The sequence below is a fragment of the Ixodes scapularis genome, unplaced genomic scaffold (genome assembly GCF_016920785.2).
Source record: "Ixodes scapularis isolate PalLabHiFi unplaced genomic scaffold, ASM1692078v2 PGA_scaffold9__187_contigs__length_104089568, whole genome shotgun sequence".
Lineage (NCBI taxonomy): Eukaryota > Metazoa > Arthropoda > Arachnida > Ixodida > Ixodidae > Ixodes > Ixodes scapularis.
The window spans coordinates 15,443,207-15,465,222 of NW_024609884.1; the positions used below are offsets into that span (position 1 = coordinate 15,443,207).

At 48.1% G+C, this 22,016-nt stretch overlaps 1 protein-coding gene across 1 annotated transcript; it reads right to left on the reverse strand.

Annotated features, from left to right (window-relative positions):
* Positions 1-966: 966 nt before the first annotated feature.
* Positions 967-9,400, reverse strand: LOC8034014 (histone H1.3-like). Its single transcript, XM_042287241.1, has 3 exons — positions 9,193-9,400; positions 1,394-1,683; positions 967-1,306 (listed from the first exon to the last, which is right to left on the reverse strand). Exons 1-3 carry the CDS (start codon positions 9,398-9,400, stop codon positions 1,013-1,015), a joined length of 792 nt encoding a protein of 263 aa, XP_042143175.1. The 3' UTR covers positions 967-1,012.
* Between the last annotated feature and the right edge of the window lie 12,616 nt (positions 9,401-22,016).

Here is a 22,016-nt window from a genome sequence, read left to right on the forward strand (position 1 = left end):
TTATAATGGCAAGCCAACACTCCTCCGCTTCGCAGTAGCGTTCTTGTCCGACAAGAAGCAGAAGAGTCTTTTGCCGGTCTCGCGTTGCAGCAGAAGCTGGCTGGCCACAATATGGTGGCTCGTGGCGGCGATCGAACAGTGACTATGATAATAACAAGTTTCACGTGACTGCTTTTGTCCAATTGACTAGAGTGAGGATTTTGTCGGCAAACCATTATAATGGGAATGCGGTACTCTAACATAGTATTCAGCGACACTAGCCCATCCCATGGAGATCCCCAATTCTACTTTTACAATGGCTCCCCCACTTAAGAGTTTCTTTCCGTCTCAGTTCTGTACGTCGTCTTCAGCCCCCACAGTCCGTTTAGAAGTAATCACTATCTCGGCAGCGTGGCCTTGGTGAGTACGCCGACAATACAAGTGACCGATGTGACTGAAACTATTCCACTCTTTTTAGAGCCATTGTGGGCAGGGCTTGCGACGCGCTTGTTCTGCTAAAAAACGAACTTATCAAGCTTTATCTTAAGAAGATCTACATTTTTGCATATTCTTTCAACTTCTGAGGTATCCAATTGTAATTTCCGTCAATGTAACTAATATAAACCCTAATATCAATAATTAAAAATTATCAACACATTTTTGTTAATCAGTCAACTTACCATGGTGATTATACCCTCATCTAATGCCCACCGAGCTTGATAAATGCACGGTGAAGATGGCACTAGTCCAGATTTTACCCCCTTTTGTAAAAAATCTGTTCGAACTGAAATTAAACAGTATCAAAAAGCAGAACATTGGAGTGTGTACAAAAAGACACCGATATAACCAAACCATCCCATTTCTACATACAGAATTTAAAAATGATAACGCCCAAGAACTCCAGTAGCTCTTTATGTGCGCATCGTTAAAAACATTAAAACCCAGAATCTGACAGAGAGCGTGCATATAAAAAAAAAAGCCCAACACATTGCACTTTGATAATAAAAGCACAGCGCCATGAGCATGAGCAATTTCAGAGCGCATTCCTACGAGACCGCAGGGCTTGCGGACGGCCCTTCGCAGCAGCCGCCTTTGCGGGCTCTTCCTGGTCTGCTTCCGAGTCCGCTTCCTGCTCAAAATCCGCGGAAGGCGCCTTCTTCCCGGCCGTCTGCTTTGTCTTCACGGGCGGAGGGCCTTCCTCCTTTTTCTCGGTGGGCTTCTTGCGGGGCCTCCCTGCTTTCGCCTTCGGGGCTTTCACTGCTGCCACGTGTGCCGCGTCGTGCCCTTCGTTCGCGTCATCCACGACCTGAGGGACGAGGGCCTTGACCTTCTTCGGGGCTTTCACTGCTGCCACGTGTGCCGCGTCGTGCCCTTCGTTCGCGTCATCCACGACCTGAGGGACGAGGGCCTTGACCTTCTTCGGGGCCTTTGGTTTGGCGGGAGGCTTGGGGATCGCAGGAGTCTCGGACGCCGACGACCCTTCATCCTCGGGATCTTCGACCGGGGCATCCTTAGCCTTCTTGGGAGCAGGCTTCCTAGGTTTCTGCCTCGGCTTTGGCTCGGCCGGAGCCAGCTTCACGCGGCCGCTGAGGCCCTGCTTGGTTTTGGTGGCGTTTGTGCGAACCAGCACGCCATCCTCGATGCCCTTCAGGAACGCCCGTCGGAAGCTGAGTTTGAAGCGCTTCTCGTCTTGCTTATATTTGCCTGAAAATTAAATAAAGATGACGATCAGAAAGGTTATAAAATTTCACAGGAGCGCAAGTCGACTTCTTTACATAACCGTGGCTCTTGGGACGTGTCTCCGACACCGGCAAGTTGTAAGAAGCATAATTAGGTGACACAACTTTCGGCCTTCGTGGGAAAAGCGCGGACTTGATGTTCCGAGCTAGCCTCGTACCGGGACTGCACCAAATTAAAGGCTGCTGTGACAAGGTCGCCCAAGAACCGAAGACTCAGCGCCGCACAAGCTTCGGCGGGGTTGCTGCGGAAGCGTCCACGCGCCAGTGTTTCAGCACGCGGATGAGAGCGCAACAAACATACGATCACGGCTGAATAACATCAAGACAAAAATCAGCAAAGCTGTGCTCATACTTGAGTAACAGTGGCAGGAGAACAAACGATCGCCAGCGATAGGCGAACGCAGTAAAAGCACAACTGGTACGTCTGTCAAACCAGGCTCTGGTTCGATGCTCTTGCCAGTTCTCTTGCACGTGGATGAAGGCACCAAAACGACGGGGCCTGCTTTTGCCGAACCGTAACTGGACGCTACGACGAATGCCATCACCCGAAATGTGTATATATATGAAAAGGTCTCCGGCAAAAAGTTGGAAGATAAGGTGAATTCAGCCATTTTACATGCCTTTACATCCAAGTGTACAACACTGCTAAATAATTATTTGTGTAGTAGTGTCAGGTATGAGAAGAAAATACTTTACTCGCACACAGATAATACCAAGTCCCTGTAGCTCACCAGTCCTAGACCAGGAGTCAATGTACCGACCGGAAACCATCCGGTGGGCCGAAGGGTACTTTACGTTGTACAGTGGATAAAAAAAAATACATTGGTTTCGTACTATTTTAGACGATGCTCACGGCACCATTGAAAACCCTTATATAGAGATCGATATTTAGACAAGTAACATACCCCAAGAACGATGGCGGAACAATGACATTAAAAACTCGATTTCGTTTCATATGGAAGCAGAAAAGCGCAGCAGGTAGTCATTTTTTGACGCAGGATGGGTACAGTTGCTAGGTTAGCCGGGCTGAGATTTTTGACGAAACTCGCAATTAGAAAACGAACGCAGGAAAGTCCGAGTTCCTTTTGTCTGAAGCTGGAGTGGTTCCGTCACCGGAACATTGTGACGCCAGTGCTTGGTGCAGTCACAATGGACCATTTTGGAAAATTACCGGTTCAGGGGGGGTTCTGGTATGAAAATGCGCGAGCACGTTTTCAAGTAAGTGAACACTTCCTCGGCCTAAGAAGCTACACCCTTCTGGTTTAATTAAGTTGCAGTGGCCTGGCTTCCCCAAAGCTTGTGTGCCTCCTAAATGCGCGCACATCCTCAGAATCCACCAACCCAGTTTTTCGTTAGGTGGAGCCAGGGATTAAAAAGCGGTTTCGTGGACACACTTGTGTTTATTGCGTTTCCCTCTTGACCTTCAATACTTATTTTGATAGTTTGAAGGTACAAGCGCTGCTCTTCGCCCTTGGGTGGGGAGACAATATACTAGCTCTTGGTTCTTCATCAACGACAGAGGCTGCTCTTTTCCGATGTTTCTCCCTTGCATGCACGTTTGTCATTCACTGATGCCTGATCAACTTCCAGTGCGGCTGTTAGGGATAAACAATGACACAAGTTCGCCAAATCGCGGTAAGGCATATTACAAACTTTTTGCGGAATAAGTCATGAGCCGAGCTTACAGCCGAACTGAAGCACTCCAGTTGCCTTCCCTCCATTACGCGAGTCCCCTTGTTCCCAAAATCTTTCAGTTACATATGTCGTACGAGGTTAGATTGGAAAAGTTTCCGGAATCGCCGCCAGGGAGCTTTTTTACCAAAATATTTTTATGTCGGTGTGTTGGCCACCCCTTCGTATGAAGATCACAAGTGCCAGATTGAAATCTTAAAAATGCTGGCTTTCACAACCATTCTAGTCGAGCAACCATGAACATTTGCAATAAATAATAAAATTCGTTAAGTCATCTTTTTTTATTCGGAAGGAAAATATGCGATGGAGATCAAATCCTGGTTAAATTCTTTTCTTGGGGAGTCATCACCTTCGTTTTCCACCGCGAGGTTTTGCGTTTCCAAATTCAAGCGTGGTCGTACGGACACAAATGATGAACCACGTTCAGCACGTCCAAAAACAGTTACCACACTGTGGGTAAAATCTATGGCTTGGTTTTGGAAGACCGCCGCATAGAAGTGAGCGAAATTGAGGGAGCAGTGGGCATCTTTTCTGAACGAGTTGGTCATAATTTACAAAATGAAGTACGATTAAAAACTCTTTCTGCAATATCGGGGCCCCGCTAGTTCAATCCGGAGCAAAAACGCATTCAAGCCCGAACGTCAGCCTACGGTTCGGCGATTTATAACTAGGACGAGGTCTGGGTCCACCGTTACACGCCAGAAACAAAAAGTCATTCGAAACAATGTACTGCGCTCGGCGAATCGGCTTCGAGAAAGGCAAAGATCATTCAGACGGTTGGCAAGGTGATGTCATCAGTTTTTAGGGACGCCAAAATAATTTTCCTCGTCATCTTGAAAAGGGAAAAACAGTTACTAGACAATACTACATAACACTTCTGGACAAGCTGAAACAAGTAATTCAAGAAAGGCACCCGGGAATAGTCAAGAAAGAGGCGTTTCACCACGACTATGCACCCGCCCATTCAAGCGCAGTCGCTCAGCAAAAACGGACGGAACTAAGGTTCATCCATTTCGCATCCACCGTATTCACCTGATTTGGTTCCCTCGGACTTCCACCTACTCCGGAAGCTCAAGATCTTCCTGGGTGGAAAACGATTTATCGAAGGAAGAGGTGATGGAGGCCGTGAACAGTTACTTTGGGATCTCGAAGAACGTCATTTCCGGGAGTGAATAAAAAAGCTGGAGAAACGCTGGACCTAGTGTGTCGAGTTTCGGGGGGATTACGTCGAAAAACAAAGTATAACTTAAATTATATATATTGCTTTCTTTTTCATTCCGGAGACTTTTCAAACTACCCTCCTATATAATGAATTATTTTAAAGTAAACTTCAATTGCGGCAGCTAAGTCGCTTCTTGAGAGTCCGAAAGGTCGCAGCTGAATGCGATTTTCAGCGAAGAGGAGCGCCCCTTTTGATTTTCTTTTTTATTATTACATTACCAGCTTGGAAGCCACTCGCCAAGTTTCTGCCAATGTAATTCAATTACTTTGTCAAAGTGTATATACTCTACTGAAGATAGTTTCTAGTAAAAGCAACTTTAATACTACTCTAAATACATTTTCAAAGGGGTATATAGCATATTATCTTAAGTTCTTTCGTTGAGTATTTTGCACAACACTGCAGTCGGGCACCCCTGCTCTAAGCCATAATCAAGACGTGAACATGTCAGTCGACGGTTCAAGGTCACGTGCTCATTCGTCAAAACACTAAAGACGAAACGTTTACCTTCCAGAATGATTACTCGTACAATCGGTGTACAAAACAAAGCACCAGCGAATAGCTTCCCCGTGGCGAAAAGCTTTCCAAAGAACTTACCGACAATCCAGGCGAAGAGAGATCGCGGAGTGGACCCCTTCTTGTCATCTGAGAAGCAGTGAAAAGAGGAACAAGATTACTGGTTAAAATTACTGCCTTGCGTGCAAAGTATTAAGTCACTTCCCCTTTTGAAACTGATAAAAACTGCGGGTTGGAGAGTAGGGCGCTGCGAGAGTGCATCCTACTCCGATGTGTTTGACCCTCGCCCAGCACAACCCAAGCTTCAACGCTGCGCTAGAAGTTCCGTCGCAGCCGCTCACGTTGGCTCGGCAAGAGCCATGCGAGGAAGCTCGCCGTTCGCAAGAGGAGCAGGCTGATTGCGCGTCCATGGAGCATTACAGCAGCGTAACGCTCCCTCCTAACTTGCGCAGTTAGTTTTGTGAACAATTTTCTTCATATGCGTTGTCATTTACTTGTCAACAATATAGCAGAAACAGTGCGAAATTCGAGACAGGATAACAAGGGACCCAGGACGGTTGCAGATGCCTAACTGAAGTCAGTCACTTGGCAAAGTTTATGTCTCAGCTCCCAGCGCTCGCCCTGTGTCCCCTCTCTCTAGTCTGTTGCAACTCAAGAAGGTAGGGCGAGGGTAAGACGGGCCGGGGAGGAGGAAGTAGACTGAACGCTAAAGCGAAAAGGTTTTCCCCTCTTCTCCTGCGTTCAGTCCGCTTCCTCGTCCCGTCTTACCCTCACCCTACCTTCTTGAGTTGCAACGGACTATAGTTATTGTGTCTCGTGTGTGGCGCTGGGATTGCTAAAATGCAGTTCCACCAGGTCCCGCATTTACCGCACATTTTAACAAAATGCAACAACTTTATCATTGGCATTTTGCAGGCAGCCAGAATGTCATTCAGCGCGCCCATTAGCTGGTAACCCTGCGTCAGAAGGGTGAAATAGAAGTAAAGCAGTTCGTTCGAGCACGGAAGTCTCGTGGAGCTTGATTGACGACTTATAAGAACCACTCGGACGTCCTCGTGAAGGACATAGATAGCATGGCTCCTGCAAAATAGTGGAATAGCGGGGATGGGAAATGACGTGTTTATTGCCAGGTAGCATTTCTGCAATAAGAAATAATGAACAACTTGGAAACACGAATGCTGTAACCGGCAAAGTTTGACGCCTCATGCAGCACCGGAGCAGTAGCTTTCTGGGCCGACTGGCTTTTGCCGTTGTATATCGCTAAGCTGGTCTTGGTGATAGTCGATTAATACTTTGTGAAGTCACTTTCAGCGTCTACAACGGAAGTTATCCAACAAGGTAGACCGTCCATTATGCGGGATACCAGGTCCGAAGCTCACAGCCTCTTCCACTTAGTCTCGGCCACCATAACGGGTGTTAAGAAAAAAAAAAACTGCGAAATTTATGGGACCATGACGCTGCGGTAATGCTCCATGGACGCTCTCGCGCTTGAAGGGCGCGCGCGCAAGCAGCCTGCACTTGCCCCGAGCAGCGAACCTTCTCGTATGGCTCATGCCGCGAGCCAACAAAAGTGGCTGCTGCGGAACTTCCAGCGCGCCACCGGCAACTTCCAGCGCGCCACCGGCGTAGCATTAAAGCTTGCGTTGTGCTGGGTGAGGGTTTAATACATCGGAGTATGACGCACAGACTCACAGCGCCCTTGTCTCCAACCCGCGGTTTTATCAGTTTCAAAAGGCCTCCAGGAGGCGCAACATGTACCGAAGGCCACGCGTTCCGCTGTTCACATTGCATTTGAACCCCATAGTACACAAGTAAACCGTGAGGGGCGATATTTTTAACTCCAAACAAGGTTACACGTGTCCCGACCACTTCAATGCCGTGGCGCGAGTGTCCGTTCAGCGCAGCAGAGAGTATTGTGAACAACGAAAAGAGTTCTCTATTGCCGGAGAATATCATCGAACCTCTTGGCCTCTGCGGCTGGAATATTTATTTCTGGGTGTGGTTTTCTGGACTGTTCTCAACTAGACATCCAAGGTTGATTTAAAATCTGAAATTATACATTGCGCCGTTTATCGCATATTCGGAAAATGCAATTTTGTTTTTCATTATTAAGCGTGAGAATGAACGAAACCTAATAGATTAATTCATCGACTAAACGGTATAGAATAAACGGGTTAAAAAATTTAATGCACGCCCAGCCCTATGAATTACTAGTACGCAGAGGATCATTCCTAATTATACGGTTCATTCGTTTTCTAGGCGCTAATCTCGAAACTGGGGCGCTGTCGGGAGCTATTTTTTCTCTTTTGGTAACGTCAGATGAATTCATACAGAAAGGCGTAGTGGGGCGTTTTTCTCATTTCTCTCTGGAAAGTAGTGGGCGGGCCGGGGGGGGGGGGGGGGGGGGGGCAGATTTTACAGCAGCTTCTATGCTTAAACAGAATATGAAACTTACATGAACGTGCCATGGAAAACTTTAACCCAAACATATGCTAAGAATTCATACCTCGCATTGTGCCTGAAGAGATAACGACCAGCACGTTATCCTCCAATTGCAAGCAGTTGTTCAGAGGGACCATTAATAAAACAACATTGAATGCTGACCATACCAGATACCGCGAAAGGACAAGAGAACTGGCGCATGAGGACAATGAACGAGCAAATTGATTGCCGATGACAAATGCCGAACGAACGAGCAGACTACTTTGTTTCTCCGGAAAGCTTCGACTGTCATGATCTCGGGTCCCAGCGGTTCCGGAGCGTCACAGCTAAAATTCCTTTCACAAATTGGACACGACCCTTGTGTCACCTGCCGGCTTGTGCCCGGTAAGAATCAATCCCTCGGTGGATGCTCAGATTATTTAGAGACCATAAAGGAACATGTTTCTATTGCTCAAGCGCTCGTTCGATGGATGGCATCTCAGAGCCGAGAATGGACAGCCACAAGCCAAGCTGCTCAATGTTACTAATTATTGAGCCCGTTTAACATTAAATATAGTTTCTTGTTCATTAAATGTGGCTCTCCCGTTCCCTTGGGTTGGACAAGCAGCCAGGCAACTGTCCCGAAAAGTGCCATGACAAATAAAAATACCTTACTCTCTTAACCTGCAAGTTGCGACGCGCATGTAAGCAAGTTTCTAATATGTAGAACATTGGCGGTAACAAGTCAGATCTATAATACGTTATGGCCAGTAGATTAAGAGTCAAGCTTCACTGAAGAGCGCGACCGTGCGTTTCTTTCGGTGAAGTGGTGGGTGTTGACTCAGCCACTTGATCACGTGACAACGGGCGCATCTTAGCGCACGGAGGGAGCGCGTTAAAGCCAGGGACACATGAGCGTCGAAAACTGACGCTGCACGGCGGTTTCCATAACTTGCGCGGACGCTGTGACGTGGACTTATGCGAAGCCGCCACGTCATCACAGCGTCCGCACAAGTTGCTATGGAAACTGCCGCGCGGCGTCCGGTTTCATCGCTCACGTGTCCCCTGCTTAAAGGGAACATGAAGTGGCTGTAATTTGATTAAAACACTTGATTCTCTTCATTCCGACTTCTGCCATCACGAATATCCCAAAATGTAGGCTAGTTCATGCCCGTATTATATAAAATGACGCATTTGCAGTTGCGTTGAAACCCCCCTCCAGCAGCGGGAGAGGGGAGTAAGAGGACAAGGGAACGCATGGTGTCACGAAAGGTTGCTCGCGCAAGCTTTTCGGCGGAGCCAGCGTCGTCGATACTGGGCTAGTTTGTGATCCCTGCTTCTGAAAGACGCTAGCCAGTGGTTCAAATCAGGGAGTCTCGGGGGCTCCCTGCTCTCGGAGCTCAAATGAGCAATGTGCAGGCGGATATCTCCTCTCGGAGCTCAATGAATTTACAGAAAGCATTAACAGCCGCAGTCTCGGCCACGCGTTCCGATTGACCCAAGTGATTACTGGAGATTATGTTTTACAAGCTGATAAGCTCAAGATTCTTGCAGATTAAACTGTAAAGGAAACACGAGCTCCCAAAAAAAAAACTATGCGCATAAAGACGGCATCGAAGCACTCACCATGAAATTCGACAGCTTCGCGGATCATGGCAAGGGTGTTGCCCGGTTTCCCCGCAATATTGATGCGTCTCACGACGTCGCCTTCCTCGGGGGGATATTCCAGGCTCCTCTTCGAGACCGGGACGTTGCGCTGCTGGTCAATCTCCTGGTTGTCCGACAACTCTTCAGTGTCGGAGGAATCCTCTACGACTGCGAGGCGCCTCGGCATTCTGTTAGACTGGCCCTTATGTGGCCGTGGAACCGTAATAGTAAATCGAATCGGCGTTGGCGTTGAAGAGTGACACGGACCGTTGTTGGAGCTTTCAAAATATTCCGAGAAGCGGGCCCGTCCAACTTCGAACAAGGAGGCACCTTACCAAGTCTGGGACTGACGGGACGGGCTGACGCAGGACGGTAGCTCACAACCGTCTGGCGGGATTGAGTCCCTGCTTCTAAACCAAGCCGCCGCCGATCCAGTGTCGCTATCTATGCCATCATGTGAGCCCTTTGTTCTTTTTCTTCGTCTTCTGATTGGCTCTGGGTCGCACTCACTAAAACACGAGAAGGTCGTGAACCAAATAACGATAAGAAATATAAAAACAATGTAACAAAAAGTCCGATGACTCAGTTAGTTGTGTTGACCGAAACAGTTCACAAATTGTTACGTGTCATTAACGACGCGACGCGTTCTCGGAAAAAAAAAACACAAAAAAACAGTGCGGAAATAAAATAGAAATGATATCGCATGTCACGTTACATTTAAAAGTGCTCGTCTTTCTGCCACCGCCGGGCTTGCACCGCGCAGCCTGCGCATGAAACAACATTATTTGAATCACGTTACCCGGTCACGATGATGATGCGGCAAAGAAGAGGAAACAAAATCCGCCAAACTATGCTCCTGCTGCGAATGCGGGATGGGATACCTCCACTACGGTGGCTAGAAGTTTAGCTAGAAGGGGTGGTTTTTCTCCATTTGACCGGAGAGGCGTTCATGTCTAGATTAACCCAGTTTTTAGTGAAACTGGGGCGGACTCTCCCCCTTTATTTCACGGTATAGTTACGTTGAAATTAAGGGGTACCTCCGCACCATTCACTGATTCGTGTAGCTGGAAAAGAAAATAATGTAGGAAAGTAGCCAGACGAAACAAACGTGGACGCTCACTTTCTATCTAACAAGCTTAACTTTAGAGGCCTGTTTCTCTCGGCCAGGGGGCGTGAGCGAGCCCGTAAGACGCGCCCATGCAACGCTTGCATCCGGTACAAAACGCCACTGCGGCGTCGGGCCAGGCACGAGCCACGGCCGTTTTCAAGTGAGCGTCAGCATCTATACTTACGCGCGGTAAGAGAGCACATAAAAAGCTCCACATATATATATATATATATATTAAAAAAATGCAGCTCGCGGTGTTTACCAGGACGATAAAATTGATTCTTTTTAATCTTTAGTTGTTATCGTCATTTTTTTTCTACTTTTCATCCACCAATAAAATTCCGCCAGCTTAACACCCGCCAGCAACGTCAAAAAAACAAAAACAAAAACAAACGCAATGACACGCAAACAATACGGCACTCGAGAAATATCTTATTTTTCTCAAAAGAGGCGTTGCTCAAACTTGAGAGCCACAGTGCTAATTTGATAAACAAAACTTTAAATTCATTGTGCAACATGCATGCTGTTTCAAAGAACTTGCACCAAACTTTAAAACAAAACAAAAATAATAAAAAATGCGTTTTGCGGCATTGAAATCGACTGTACCTTGTCAGCGAAAGTGCACGAATTTTCCTTGCGTGCCTAGTTATTGATTTAATTAAAACTAATTAGTTACTTATTGAATTGTTAGTTTAAAAGGCCACTGACAACCCCAAGATTTTTTCTCTTTTTTTATTTTTTTTACTATCTTGAACGGTTCTGAAGCGCGTGGCAAAATACATAAAAAAATATTCGCGAAAAAATTTGCCATGCGAAGGAGCCATAAAAAATCTTAGCTCCTTTTAGCTTCTTTTTTTTGGTAACGTAATTGGCGAAGGCATTTTTGAAAACGTTATGAAGTGTCGCAAGTCGATTGTCTGTAATAATTATTATTGTCATTCATAAAATGCCTATAATTATTATTGTCCTTCATAAAATGCCTTTTTCACAACGACAGTGCTGACTTCGGAAAATAAAAATGTTAATGACGAAACATCGGCCGTCTCCTAGCCCAGGTGATATAACACCGTGACCGCCGTGACCGCGGGGCACGCGCTTAAAAGCGTGCTTCAAAGGCTCCGGTAGTGCGGTACGTGGCGCACGGTAACGGTTAGCTAAAGCCTAAAAGTCCCAAATATGGTGGCATCCGGCGGCTATGTTGAAGGCCTTGAGAGGAATGCGCGCCAAAGGAAGGTCGTAAACTGCTATGACGTGTCTCTTTTTTTTTTTTTTTCGTGCCGGGTAATTTTTTTTTGGATTTCGACCGAGAAATTGTTGAGTGGTCAAGAAGTTTAGGTTTGGTGCCCTACAAAACGCCTGATCGAGAGCAGAATAATCCCGATGGAGACATCACTGAGGCATCGGTTCTTTTACCCACTCAAGATTCGTGGCGCTTCGACAAAACAGATCGGTAACATCATGAAGCACGAGCGTGTATCGAGTAGTCAGAGCTCAGCCATTTGTACACTCATTTTTTGCCTTAATTAGGTGAAGCTGTAGCCGGTGTGCCCTGCTACCTAGCTTCGTACCCGATGAGTGCCGCGATGTTGCAGAGAGGTGAGGCCTAGGCTCGTTTGCATGGTGGGTTGTCACAGGTTTGCTGATAATCTCTGCTTAAACACAACGGACTGCCGACCAGGCGATAGGTCCACACCTCGGTAGAGTCTTGCCAATGAATGGGAGACCGCACAGCTTTGCAACAAAACAAGTTTAATACAACTACAACAAAAATATAAAACAATACAAAAAGAAAACAAAAACAGTTAGCAATTGCCGAGCTGCGAAAAACAACAGGACATGAACACACTTCACCTGGCCGGTGCACGGGCGGCGAGGAAAAAACACTCAACCACGAAGCGAATTACTCATAAACCAAAACATATAGCTTAGTACAATGCTCTAAACATCTTTTATGCGGGAGCTTCCCCGAACATGGAAAAAATAACAAGTTAGGAGCCTAAATGTTATCAAATAATAAAATCGAACACCCGTGAAAATAAAAACCAACTACGGAAATACCGCTACCTTAATTACTATAAAAAAACAAATATATATATATATATATATATATATATATATATATATATATATATATATATATATATATGCGAGTGGAGGGGAAATCTCGTCTCACAGTGTCCGGGTCTTGCGAGGTGCTGTCCGAAGGGGGAAGGAATGGTCCCGGTGGTACCACGGTGGGTTGGGCGGCTTGAGGTGGCCACACAATCACACACACACTTCGTCGTCGAAGTCTTCCCCAGCCCGGACCTGGCCCGCTACCGTTGAGCTCGACGCTACGATTCTCCGTCTGTTGCTTCCGAGTTTCCAGCTCACTGCTCGCCTTTGTTCCAAAGAGTCCGCCTCAACGGGACCCTGCATTCCAGCACGCAGGAGTGGAAAAAAAGCAAAAAGAAACCAAACCCCAGGACGCTGGCCCGCTCGTCCCTTCATCCTTCCCCAAAGGCAACATCGCTTCGTTTTCGGGAAAACTGGGTCCCAGCCCCCACATTCCGCGAATTTCGTGGAAGGACGCGTCAGGCCGGGAGAGTGGATAATGTAACACAGCCGGATTTTGTGTCACTGCCCCTCACTTAAGAAGATTCACCCGTGAATATTTAAAACTAACTCTTCACACAAACTCGGCGAAAAAGAGCACACATACACACAAAAAAAGTCAAAAATACCTATACAAAGCAAACTAACCTGCGCTCCGTACGAAGTTTTGCACATTCCACAATGGGAAGTTTTCATATTCGGAAGATCTGAACAAAGTACGGAGTAAACGCAACATGCATATACTGGCTTAAAAAAGAAAAACAATGCCTCATTAGTGAGGCAAACTTACAAGCGGCTTAGGAAATCAGCGCCCACATTTTCGCTTCCCTTGATATGTTCGATCGTGAAAGGAAATTCCTGCAACAAGAGGCTCCACCTCAGCGCTCTACTGTTCAGATGCTTCGCCTGATTGATGTACTTCAGCGGCTGGTGGTCGGTTTGTACGAAGAATTTTCTACCGTAAAGGTATGGACTGAATTTCTGCATTCCCCAAACCAATGCCCAGCACTCCCTTTCGATGATGCTGTAGGCGGCCTTACGAGCAAGCAGCTTCCGGCTCGCGTAAGCTACATGATGTTAGCGGCTATCATGCTGCTGCATTAACATAGCTCCGAGACTCGTGTCGGAAACATCGATCCTGAAGACGAAGTCTTTTCCACAATATGAGAGTTTCAGGATCGGCGATTCGCGATCCGTTCTTTCAGCTCGTCGAACGCCGACTGATGGGCAGTCTTCCACTCAACCTGATTCCTTTTTCTTCGTGAAGTCCGCTAGCGGCCCACTGATCTTTGCGTATAGTGGGGAATCAAATCCCAGTAGTACCCCATCAGCCCGAGGAACGCCCGCACCTGGCGCTTGGTGGTCGCCACACTCGCCTTCTCGATTTTGTCGAGCGTCTTTCCGAGGGGGGCCAACAGTCCCTTTCCGATGCGGTGACCTAGAAAGTCAATTTGTTCCATCCCAAACTCGCACTTGGTTGGGCGAATGGTCAGTCCCGCCGCTTAGATACGGCCGAACAGCATGTGCAGTGTAGTGAGGTGTTGTTCCCAGCTGTCAATAGCCACCAAAACATCGTCGTAGTAATGAGCCACGTGTGGAATTCCATCCACCAACTTCCGCATCAGTTTGGCAAATACCGCCGGAGCGGTCTTGACCCCAATCGGCATGTGCAGAAAATGGTACAGTCCCGAAGTCGTCGAAAATGCGGTCTTGGGCTTGGAATCGCCGCTGAGTGGGATCTGCCAGTAACCCTTAACGAAATCCATCTTTGAGAAGTAGCGTTTGCTTCCGACGGCGGTAAAAACGGAGTCGACTAGTGGCATCGGTTCGGAGTCAGGAACTAAGACTCCGTTTAGACGCCTGAAATCGACGCAAAGCTGATTTGTCTCGTCCGGCTTCTTGACGAGCATAACGGGTGCGTTGTATTTAGAACTGAATGTTTCTATTATTCCGAGCCTCAGCATTTCCTGCACCTTTTCCTCAACCTTCATTTGGGTCGCAAATGGCAAACGGTATTGTAGCACGTAGATGGGGGCACGAGTAATATGTTTCAGCTCGCACTGTATCCATGTGGTTTTTTTCCGGATCGTCGGAGAAGATGTCCTCGTGGCTGCGCATTACGCTGTCGAGCTGCGACTTTTGCTCAGCACTAAGCCTCGATGAAACTCTCGCGTCTCCAGGGCCTTTCTCTCTATTGAATGCTGGTAGAGGGATCGGCTGGGGTGTCTTCGTTTTCCGTAAGCGAGAAAACCGCGCAGGCCTGTCGTTCGTCTTCCTTCTCGATTCCCCGCTCCTCGTAATTCTTTAGTAGGTTAGCGTGGAACAATTTCAGGCCGGTCGCTGTCTGGACCTCGTAGTCGAGCTCTCCTGTTTTTTTTTGTAACGAGGAAGGGCCCCTTCCATTGCAGCAGAAGCTTGTTGTTGACCGTGGTGAGCAGCAGGAACACCTTCTCTCCCGGCTGGAAACTCCACTCCTTGGTTTTCCGGTTGTAATACCGAGCGTAACGAGCTCCCGACCTCGCGAGTTCCTCGTGGACGATTTGGCACCTCTCCTCGGGACGGTTTCTGAGGTCGAGCACCTGCTCATGGGTGGTCCGGAGCTCTGCGTCGAGCTCGGCGTTGATCCACACCTCCCTCAGAATGGCCAGCGGACCCCGCACATGGCGACCGTATAACAACTCAAAAGGCGAGAAGCCGAGGCTCGCCTGCGGCACTTCCCGGTAGGCAAACAGCAATACGGGCAAATACCGGTCCGAATCCTTGGGTCATTCGGAGCACGTTCGCTTCAGCATGAGTTTAAGTTGTTCCATTGAACTTCTCCACCGACCCATTCTCCATGGGGTGGCAGGGGGAGGTGTGCAACTGCCTTATCGACAGAAACCGGCTGATCTCTTTCATTAGCTCGGAAGTAAAATTCCAGGCCTGGTCGCTTAAAATTTCTCGTGGCATTCCGACCCGCGCAAACATCTCGACCAGGATCTCTGCCACTCTTTCGGTCTCGACGCTGAGTAAAGCCACGGCGTCAGGGTAGCGAGTCGCGTAGTCTACCATTGTCAGTATGTACCGGTTCCCTCGGCCCGAAGCCGCGGGGCAATCGGCTCCCAGGATGTCGATCCCAACCCTATGGAGCGGGGTATCTATTAAGGGGCTCCCACCCTGTGGGACGCGAGGGACCTTTCCCTTTGGTGTTGTCCGCTGGCACAGTCACACGATAGCACGACCCGCCGCACGTCCGAGCCCAATCCCGGCCAGAAGTACTCTTCCAGGATACGGCTCTTCGTTTCCCCCTGCCCCAGGTGTCCCGCCATACATGAGCAATCTGCAACACAGTTTTTCGGTGGGCCTGAGGCACCACGAGCTGGCGCGTCTCTCTCCCCGACCGCTCCCTGTGTACTCAATAAAGAAGCCCCCCGCCCCTCTCCGGTTGTATAAGTGATCGTGGCTGTCTTTCCCCTGGCCTTCCCCCCAATCCGCTTGAAGCAGGGGCGCAGGGCGTCATCCTCTTTTTGCTGCTATGCAAACCCCGGCGTGTCGATGGCCAGTCTTTCGATTTGAGGCACGGGTAGTTTCTTCAATCCAGTTTGTTGTTTCTTTCTCTGGGTCCTGGTTTCCACGGCACACGCCGGAATTTATGGATCTTCCACTTCCCCCCGGGTTTCGCGTTCGGGCTCGGCTCTCCCCTGTATCACGTTCCGCCGCGTCCTCTAGCACTCGCTCTGTCGGTATCGGGTCGTCCCCCACCTCCACATCAGTCGCGGGGTCGTCCGGTTCTCTAGCGCCGGGAATATTGCAGAGCACGAGGTCGTACAGGGGCCCGTCCATGCACAGGGTGGAAATGGTTTACAGCTCCGCGGTATGTTGTTCTAACGCAAGCCATAGAGGGCGTAAGATGTTCCAGTTCCCGTGAAACAAAGCATGGAAGCAACGATGGGCCGTCGCTGTTAATTAAGGGAGTGATGGAGCGACGTGACTTGTGACAGACAAACGTCGGTGACCGTTTATGCGCGGCCAATATTGTTACAGGCCAGTACAACGTGTTCTCTCTTTCTTCAGGTAAGGGCCGCGGGAAATAATGATCTCTAACAATCTTTTGGCACCCACCAAAAAAGTCTCGATTAATCCGCGAAGGGGCGAGCACTGCTTGTCGTACAAGGGCATCCGCGAGAACGCGGGATGCGATCTCGCAGGCAATCGGTTCATGGCACGACGTTTCGTCGACATATATTGCCAGGCCGTTTAATCGTTACATTGACAGCTCGGATTAACATTTTCTGTGATGAGCCGCCGCAGACTGTTCCCGCGAAGCGGCGTGAATGGGTGGTTTGCTATAATATAAATAGACCAAAGGACCAGGTCAGCTTTCTGTAATATAAAGACACAAAAGCAAATCGGCAGCACCATCATATTGACTGATAATAAAGCGGTACGTAGTACAACCCTGCGTAGCTCATATCAAAATCGGAGCTCGTTTATGCATGCTTTCTTACTCGACATCATTAAGAAAACGTGAGGGGGGGGGGGGTGATGATGGTAGTTCACGGGGGACAACTTAGTTGAAGTACCAAGAACGCGCGAGTGTTAAAAAAGCAAGGATTGTGTCACGTCGTCAGATGTCATCGAAACTAACTTGTGTACGGAAGTGACGTTTCAATCGCGCGAGAAAACATATTAGCTGAGTTTGAAGCACCGTCTGACCGACTTCTTTCCCTGTCTTCAACTTTTGGTTACTTCAAGATTTTCTTACCCAGTCTCAGGTGTTCTAACAAAATGAGAAAAGTACGCCAGTCCTCCGATCGGGCATTTCAGCTGGCCGCGTCCCACGGCTTACATTCGCGCCTATTTCAGTCGGTGATGTGATCGAATGTAACCATCAGAAATAAACAGAACCCAAATGAAAAACGTTGGCTCAAAAGTAAAACGAAACAACTAACCTGAGTTTTCATGCGAAGACCCGGAAAGCGCGGTGCGAGAGCAGCTTGCCGCCGGCCGCACTCGCTCTGCGCTTTCGTGGCCGTTCTCGATGCTTCTGCGTACCGATTACTACTTAACATATCCGTAGAAGTAACTTGAGACGTTCAGAAATGCGTAAGTCACCCAGCAGCAGAGGAAGGTGGCCCGGATCGGGTTTCAACACCCGCACACGCTTCCATAGCCGTCATAGGGCTGCGTCGGCTGTTAGCTACGAACCGGAAGCGAATAATACCCAGAGTGCTTTGAGGCTGCTGCCAAACGCCGGTCACCTATTGTACAGTATGGCGGCAGCCGTGGGGGGGGGGGGGGGGGGGGGGGGATTAACTTTTGTTCGGCGAACGGGATACCAGCTGATCGCTCTAAGCCCCTCTACCTCGTTGATATATTATTACGAAAACTTCTCCTGCTTAGGCTTTCAACTGAGAGCCGCAGTATCAGATAAATAAATAAAACAATAAAACAAAACGAAGAAAACGTTCTCTAAAACAGCGTAGTCATTTCTATAAAAAAAAAGACAGGAATTTTTTTTTTTTTGTCGAAGTTTTGCTTTATTTAAAGTCCGATCGCAGCCAGCGGTACACGATCCACGGGAGCCAATCAAGCTGTGCCAAAGGTGCATCGTCACGGCGCTCGTATCGTCTTTGAACATTTGTTATCACCGACTCACAGTGAAGGCGCCGTGATCCGGCGCTTTTTTGTTTTTTTGGGCAGCGTGATTGGTTGAATGATTAGTGGGTAGACCGAAAGCTATGCGGAGAGCAAGTCGTCTGCTTTTTGCGCACGAGTTGCGGTGTCGTTAGAACGACGCCGAGCTCTTATTAATTGATTGAAAAAGGAAAAAAAAAAAAAAACTAGTGGGTAGACCTCGAGGCGTCTACATTGAGGTCTACCCACTATCCTTTCAATCAGCCAATCAGAGGTCGGCGCCGCTCTGACGTCACCACAATTCCTGCGCAAGAAGCAGACAACTTGCTCTCAGTCGTAGCTTATGATATAGGGCTAGCGATTAACAAGGCTTGGACACCTTTTTTTATTTTATAGAATACCGCGCGTACGTAACGTCGTCTGTAGTGCCCCAGCACATACATAATATGTTGGTCCATGTGTTCTCCCTGCCTGACCACTCGTATAGTGGTGGACTTTATCCGTGTTCTGCAGGGAAGCTGAGGCGTGGTCATTTTGATTAGAGTTTAGAGACTTTCCTCGTTGAGAGTCTTGCTATGCAGCCATTCGAGCAATCTTCGAGAAAGTGATGATATTAAAAGGATATTTGTTGACTTCTTTCTTTTCGTCTGTTTTGCTTTGTTGGTTTTTATTCAGTAGTTGTAAAATAACTCGGCCAAGTTTTGCTTCCATTAATTATTACCTAAAAATGTTCTTTACTAGTAGCGGAAGGAAAGAAGCCAAACTCTTGTTGAATTTAGTACCCAAAAGTACAGTTAGTTTGGTAATGAAGAGGTAGCTCCAGTAAATAGTTCTCCAGGTTCATTCATTATCAATGAAGGACTTTGGAATGTCCACGTACACCTACTACTTTGCGGAGCGGGCCGACAGATCAATAGAAGAGGGCAGTTAGGAGGAACGAAGAGCAGTCCTCTTAAAAAGCGAACTGTTTTGAGGAACTGCGCTAGAAACACGCTCTGCTTTTCACACATACACTTCACGTTTTTGTTTTTTTAATGTACAAAAAAATATTGTAATTTTTAACAGGTGGTGTTTGTCTGAAACGATACTGGTGTCAAAAGCTCAGACTGCCACTTTGAGGTGTGCATGCATTGAAGTGTGTGCATGAAATGGTATCGAGCCTATAGTAAACCGCTTTCGTATACAAAAACGATTGACTAAACCCTCAGGTCTTCAATTTCACTAAACGTATTTTACGAATGGCAATAACAACAATGACAAAATAAATAAGAGCGTTTTAGTTGCTCATAGTTCTAACAAAATAGAGTGATTGTTGATTTATGAAGACGAGCATTAGGAAGTGAGGGAGTAGTTAATTACATCCTAAGAAAGAGACGACATGTTTAACTACCACTGGGTAGGTCACTTCACTGCTGCAGCTCACGTGAACTTGGACAACATGGCTCACCTGAGCTTGGACAAGATTGTCATTCCTTAGCGATTGAAACGAGACACAAAGATTCTACGACATTTTGCGCCTCCTCCATCGCAATAAAAGGTAATCAGATGAGCCAAAAAAATAAAGTAGCAACGAAGCCAGAGGGAAACCAAAATAGGAAAGCCAGCTGGCGTGGCGCGGCGCGCTTACGAACGAAAACGAAACTAAGCACGCGCCCCGTCGGCTCCGCCGCTCTCTCACGTTGAAACTCGTACCAAGCGGATGCGCCTTCTCAAAACACCACGACATCAGTGTCGAAGGTGCACCAGCGGCACGCGCCCCGAAGGCCGACCCAGTAAGAGTTGGCGGGAGCCCTCAGAGGGCTTCGGCCCTCGAAGGCCCTCAGAGGCTTCGGCACGGGCCCCGAGGTGGCGCTTTCTGCCGCGCGCGGCTCCGTCGGCGGCGTGCGTTCTCCGACGGAAAGCCGTCATCGCTGTTCGAATGCTCGTCCCGCACGGTCGGTTCGCGCGCGTGGTGCCGTCCTGCGATCGATAGGTTCCCACCTCTGGAGTGGACGGCAACGTGAGCAAAAACTTTTGGCCCCGTCTTGACGAAGCGCGTAGCCACTGTTCGGGACGGTCTCTGTAGAAGTGGCGGCAGTCGTCGGTGTTCTGGAAACGGTGGAGGGGAGCGCGCGTCGACTCGCACGGCTACTCCGCTCGCGAGATTCATCCACCACTTCTTAGCGTAAAGGACAGCGCAACATCCCGTACTTGGCGAGCGTCTTTCGACGAGGAAAGGTAAGCTCCCTCGACGTTGCTTTTATGCCATGTTCGGGCTGCCTACAGAGCACCTGTTTTGTTGCGCGCGTTCGTAGTGTGTGTTGTGGGGAGGGGGGGTAGGCTGTGACGTGAAAGTTGCGAAATTTTGTTACGGATAATTATTGTTGATGGGAGTTGAGCAGTGCCGGGCTCTGTCGAACCCGTCGCTCTGGAAGAACAAGTTTCAAGAAACCCGGCGACTTGTTCTTGAAACTTCTTTCAAAGTGCCGAGTGGTGATGAGTCAAACTTCAACTCTCCGGATTTTTCGGTTTGTACGCGAAGCCCAAAATATTTTGTCTTCACAAAGAAAAAGAAAAAAGAAGAAAAAACTAGCAGGTTTAAAACTTTGTTCCTTGTTCCATGCTCGGTTGACTTAGCTGACGTCCGATTTGCTTCGATAGTCTTGCATTAAAGCACTTTCTTTGGGTAGGTTGCTCGCGTGGCACTTCGAATGTAAAGGTATCCACCACTCGAACGGAGACAGCGACACGTGCCGTTAGTTTTGAAAAACAACAACGGAAGACAAGGTCGTGCGCTGTGCTGAACGTCTCGACCAGTGTACACCGCGGCGGCAAACAGCACCGGCCAAGCATTGAACTCGGAGGCGGTGCGTATTCCGAACGGAATATACTCTCCGATTCATGCGACGAAGCTGCCTGTCTTAATTGCTACGCTAATTACGCTGTGGCTTTCACGCGTGACGCCGGTGAAGTCAAGCACGCCAAGGACGCCGCGAAAAAGTCACGTTCCCGAGCCGCGCGAGAGACTCTGACGGCTTTCTGATGAGGTGTCAAGCGAAACAACAACAAAGCCCCGGCGCCGCAGTGAAAATAACAGACGGTTCTTTTCCTTTCTTGATTTCATGTCGGCGGGCGCCTCATCTCGGGGTGCCGACGCCTCCTAATCTCTCCGCCGACCCGCGATGAGTAAAGCCGCAATTGATTCGATGTACGGAGTCGGATCAAATGACTGCCCAAACGAGCCTTCTCCGAGACTCCTAATCCCAATTTTAAAGCCCTTCTCGATTAAGTGTCAGCGACGCGTATGCGAGAACCCCTTTACGTTCGGCTCGACTGAGTGCGTACGCTGAGCGGCTCATTTGCTAGCTCGCTGATAGGGTCTTCAGGTGAGAACGCTGAGCTCCGGGACTACCTGGCAAGTGAAGCCCGCTTCGACACTGTCCCTCGACCGAAATGTAGAGCCTTATCGCTTATCTTCAAAGAAACGTTAATCTACAATAAACTGATTGTCGTGTTTTTTTTTTTCTTGTTCTTTTTTTTTTTTTGCGCATTTAAAATGTATTGAGTTAATTTGGCAAAAACGGAATATTTTATCCATTATTTTGGAAGAGCTCAATTTAATGGAAGAATAACGAGCATTTCCAGATGACCCTTCATACGCATGTTACATGAAATGCGAAACTTTGGTCATTAATTGAGTGAAAACTGTCACGGCAATGAGAACAAATTCCTCCTTCCTGCCCCCCCCCCCCCCCCCCTTCAGTTATTCAGCCTATATACTAAACGCTCAGATTTTCCCTGTGTTACTATATTTTCTACTTACACTTCGTAGTTATTGGGCTTAAAGAATAAAGCGTTGCTGGCTGATGACGAGGGATTTGTGTGTTTGCGCAGGTCAAATGGAACACATGAAATTTAGGAGTGCGATTTCCATTTACCTTTATACTAAAGCCAGAGACGCTTTCAGCAAACGATTCTGTATGACTATATCAATCAAAATCTAACG

Excerpts from the sequence above, each read along its gene's own strand:
- LOC8034014 (XM_042287241.1), bottom strand. The coding sequence starts at position 9,400 with ATGCCGAGGCGCCTCGCAGTCGTAGAGGATTCCTCCGACACTGAAGAG. Across the intron at positions 1,684-9,192 it reads CGAAGCTGTCGAATTTCATG|GCAAATATAAGCAAGACGAG; the intron begins GTGAGTGCTTCG and ends TTTAATTTTCAG. Across the intron at positions 1,307-1,393 it reads AACCAAAGGCCCCGAAGAAG|GTCAAGGCCCTCGTCCCTCA; the intron begins GTCAAGGCCCTC and ends GCCCCGAAGAAG.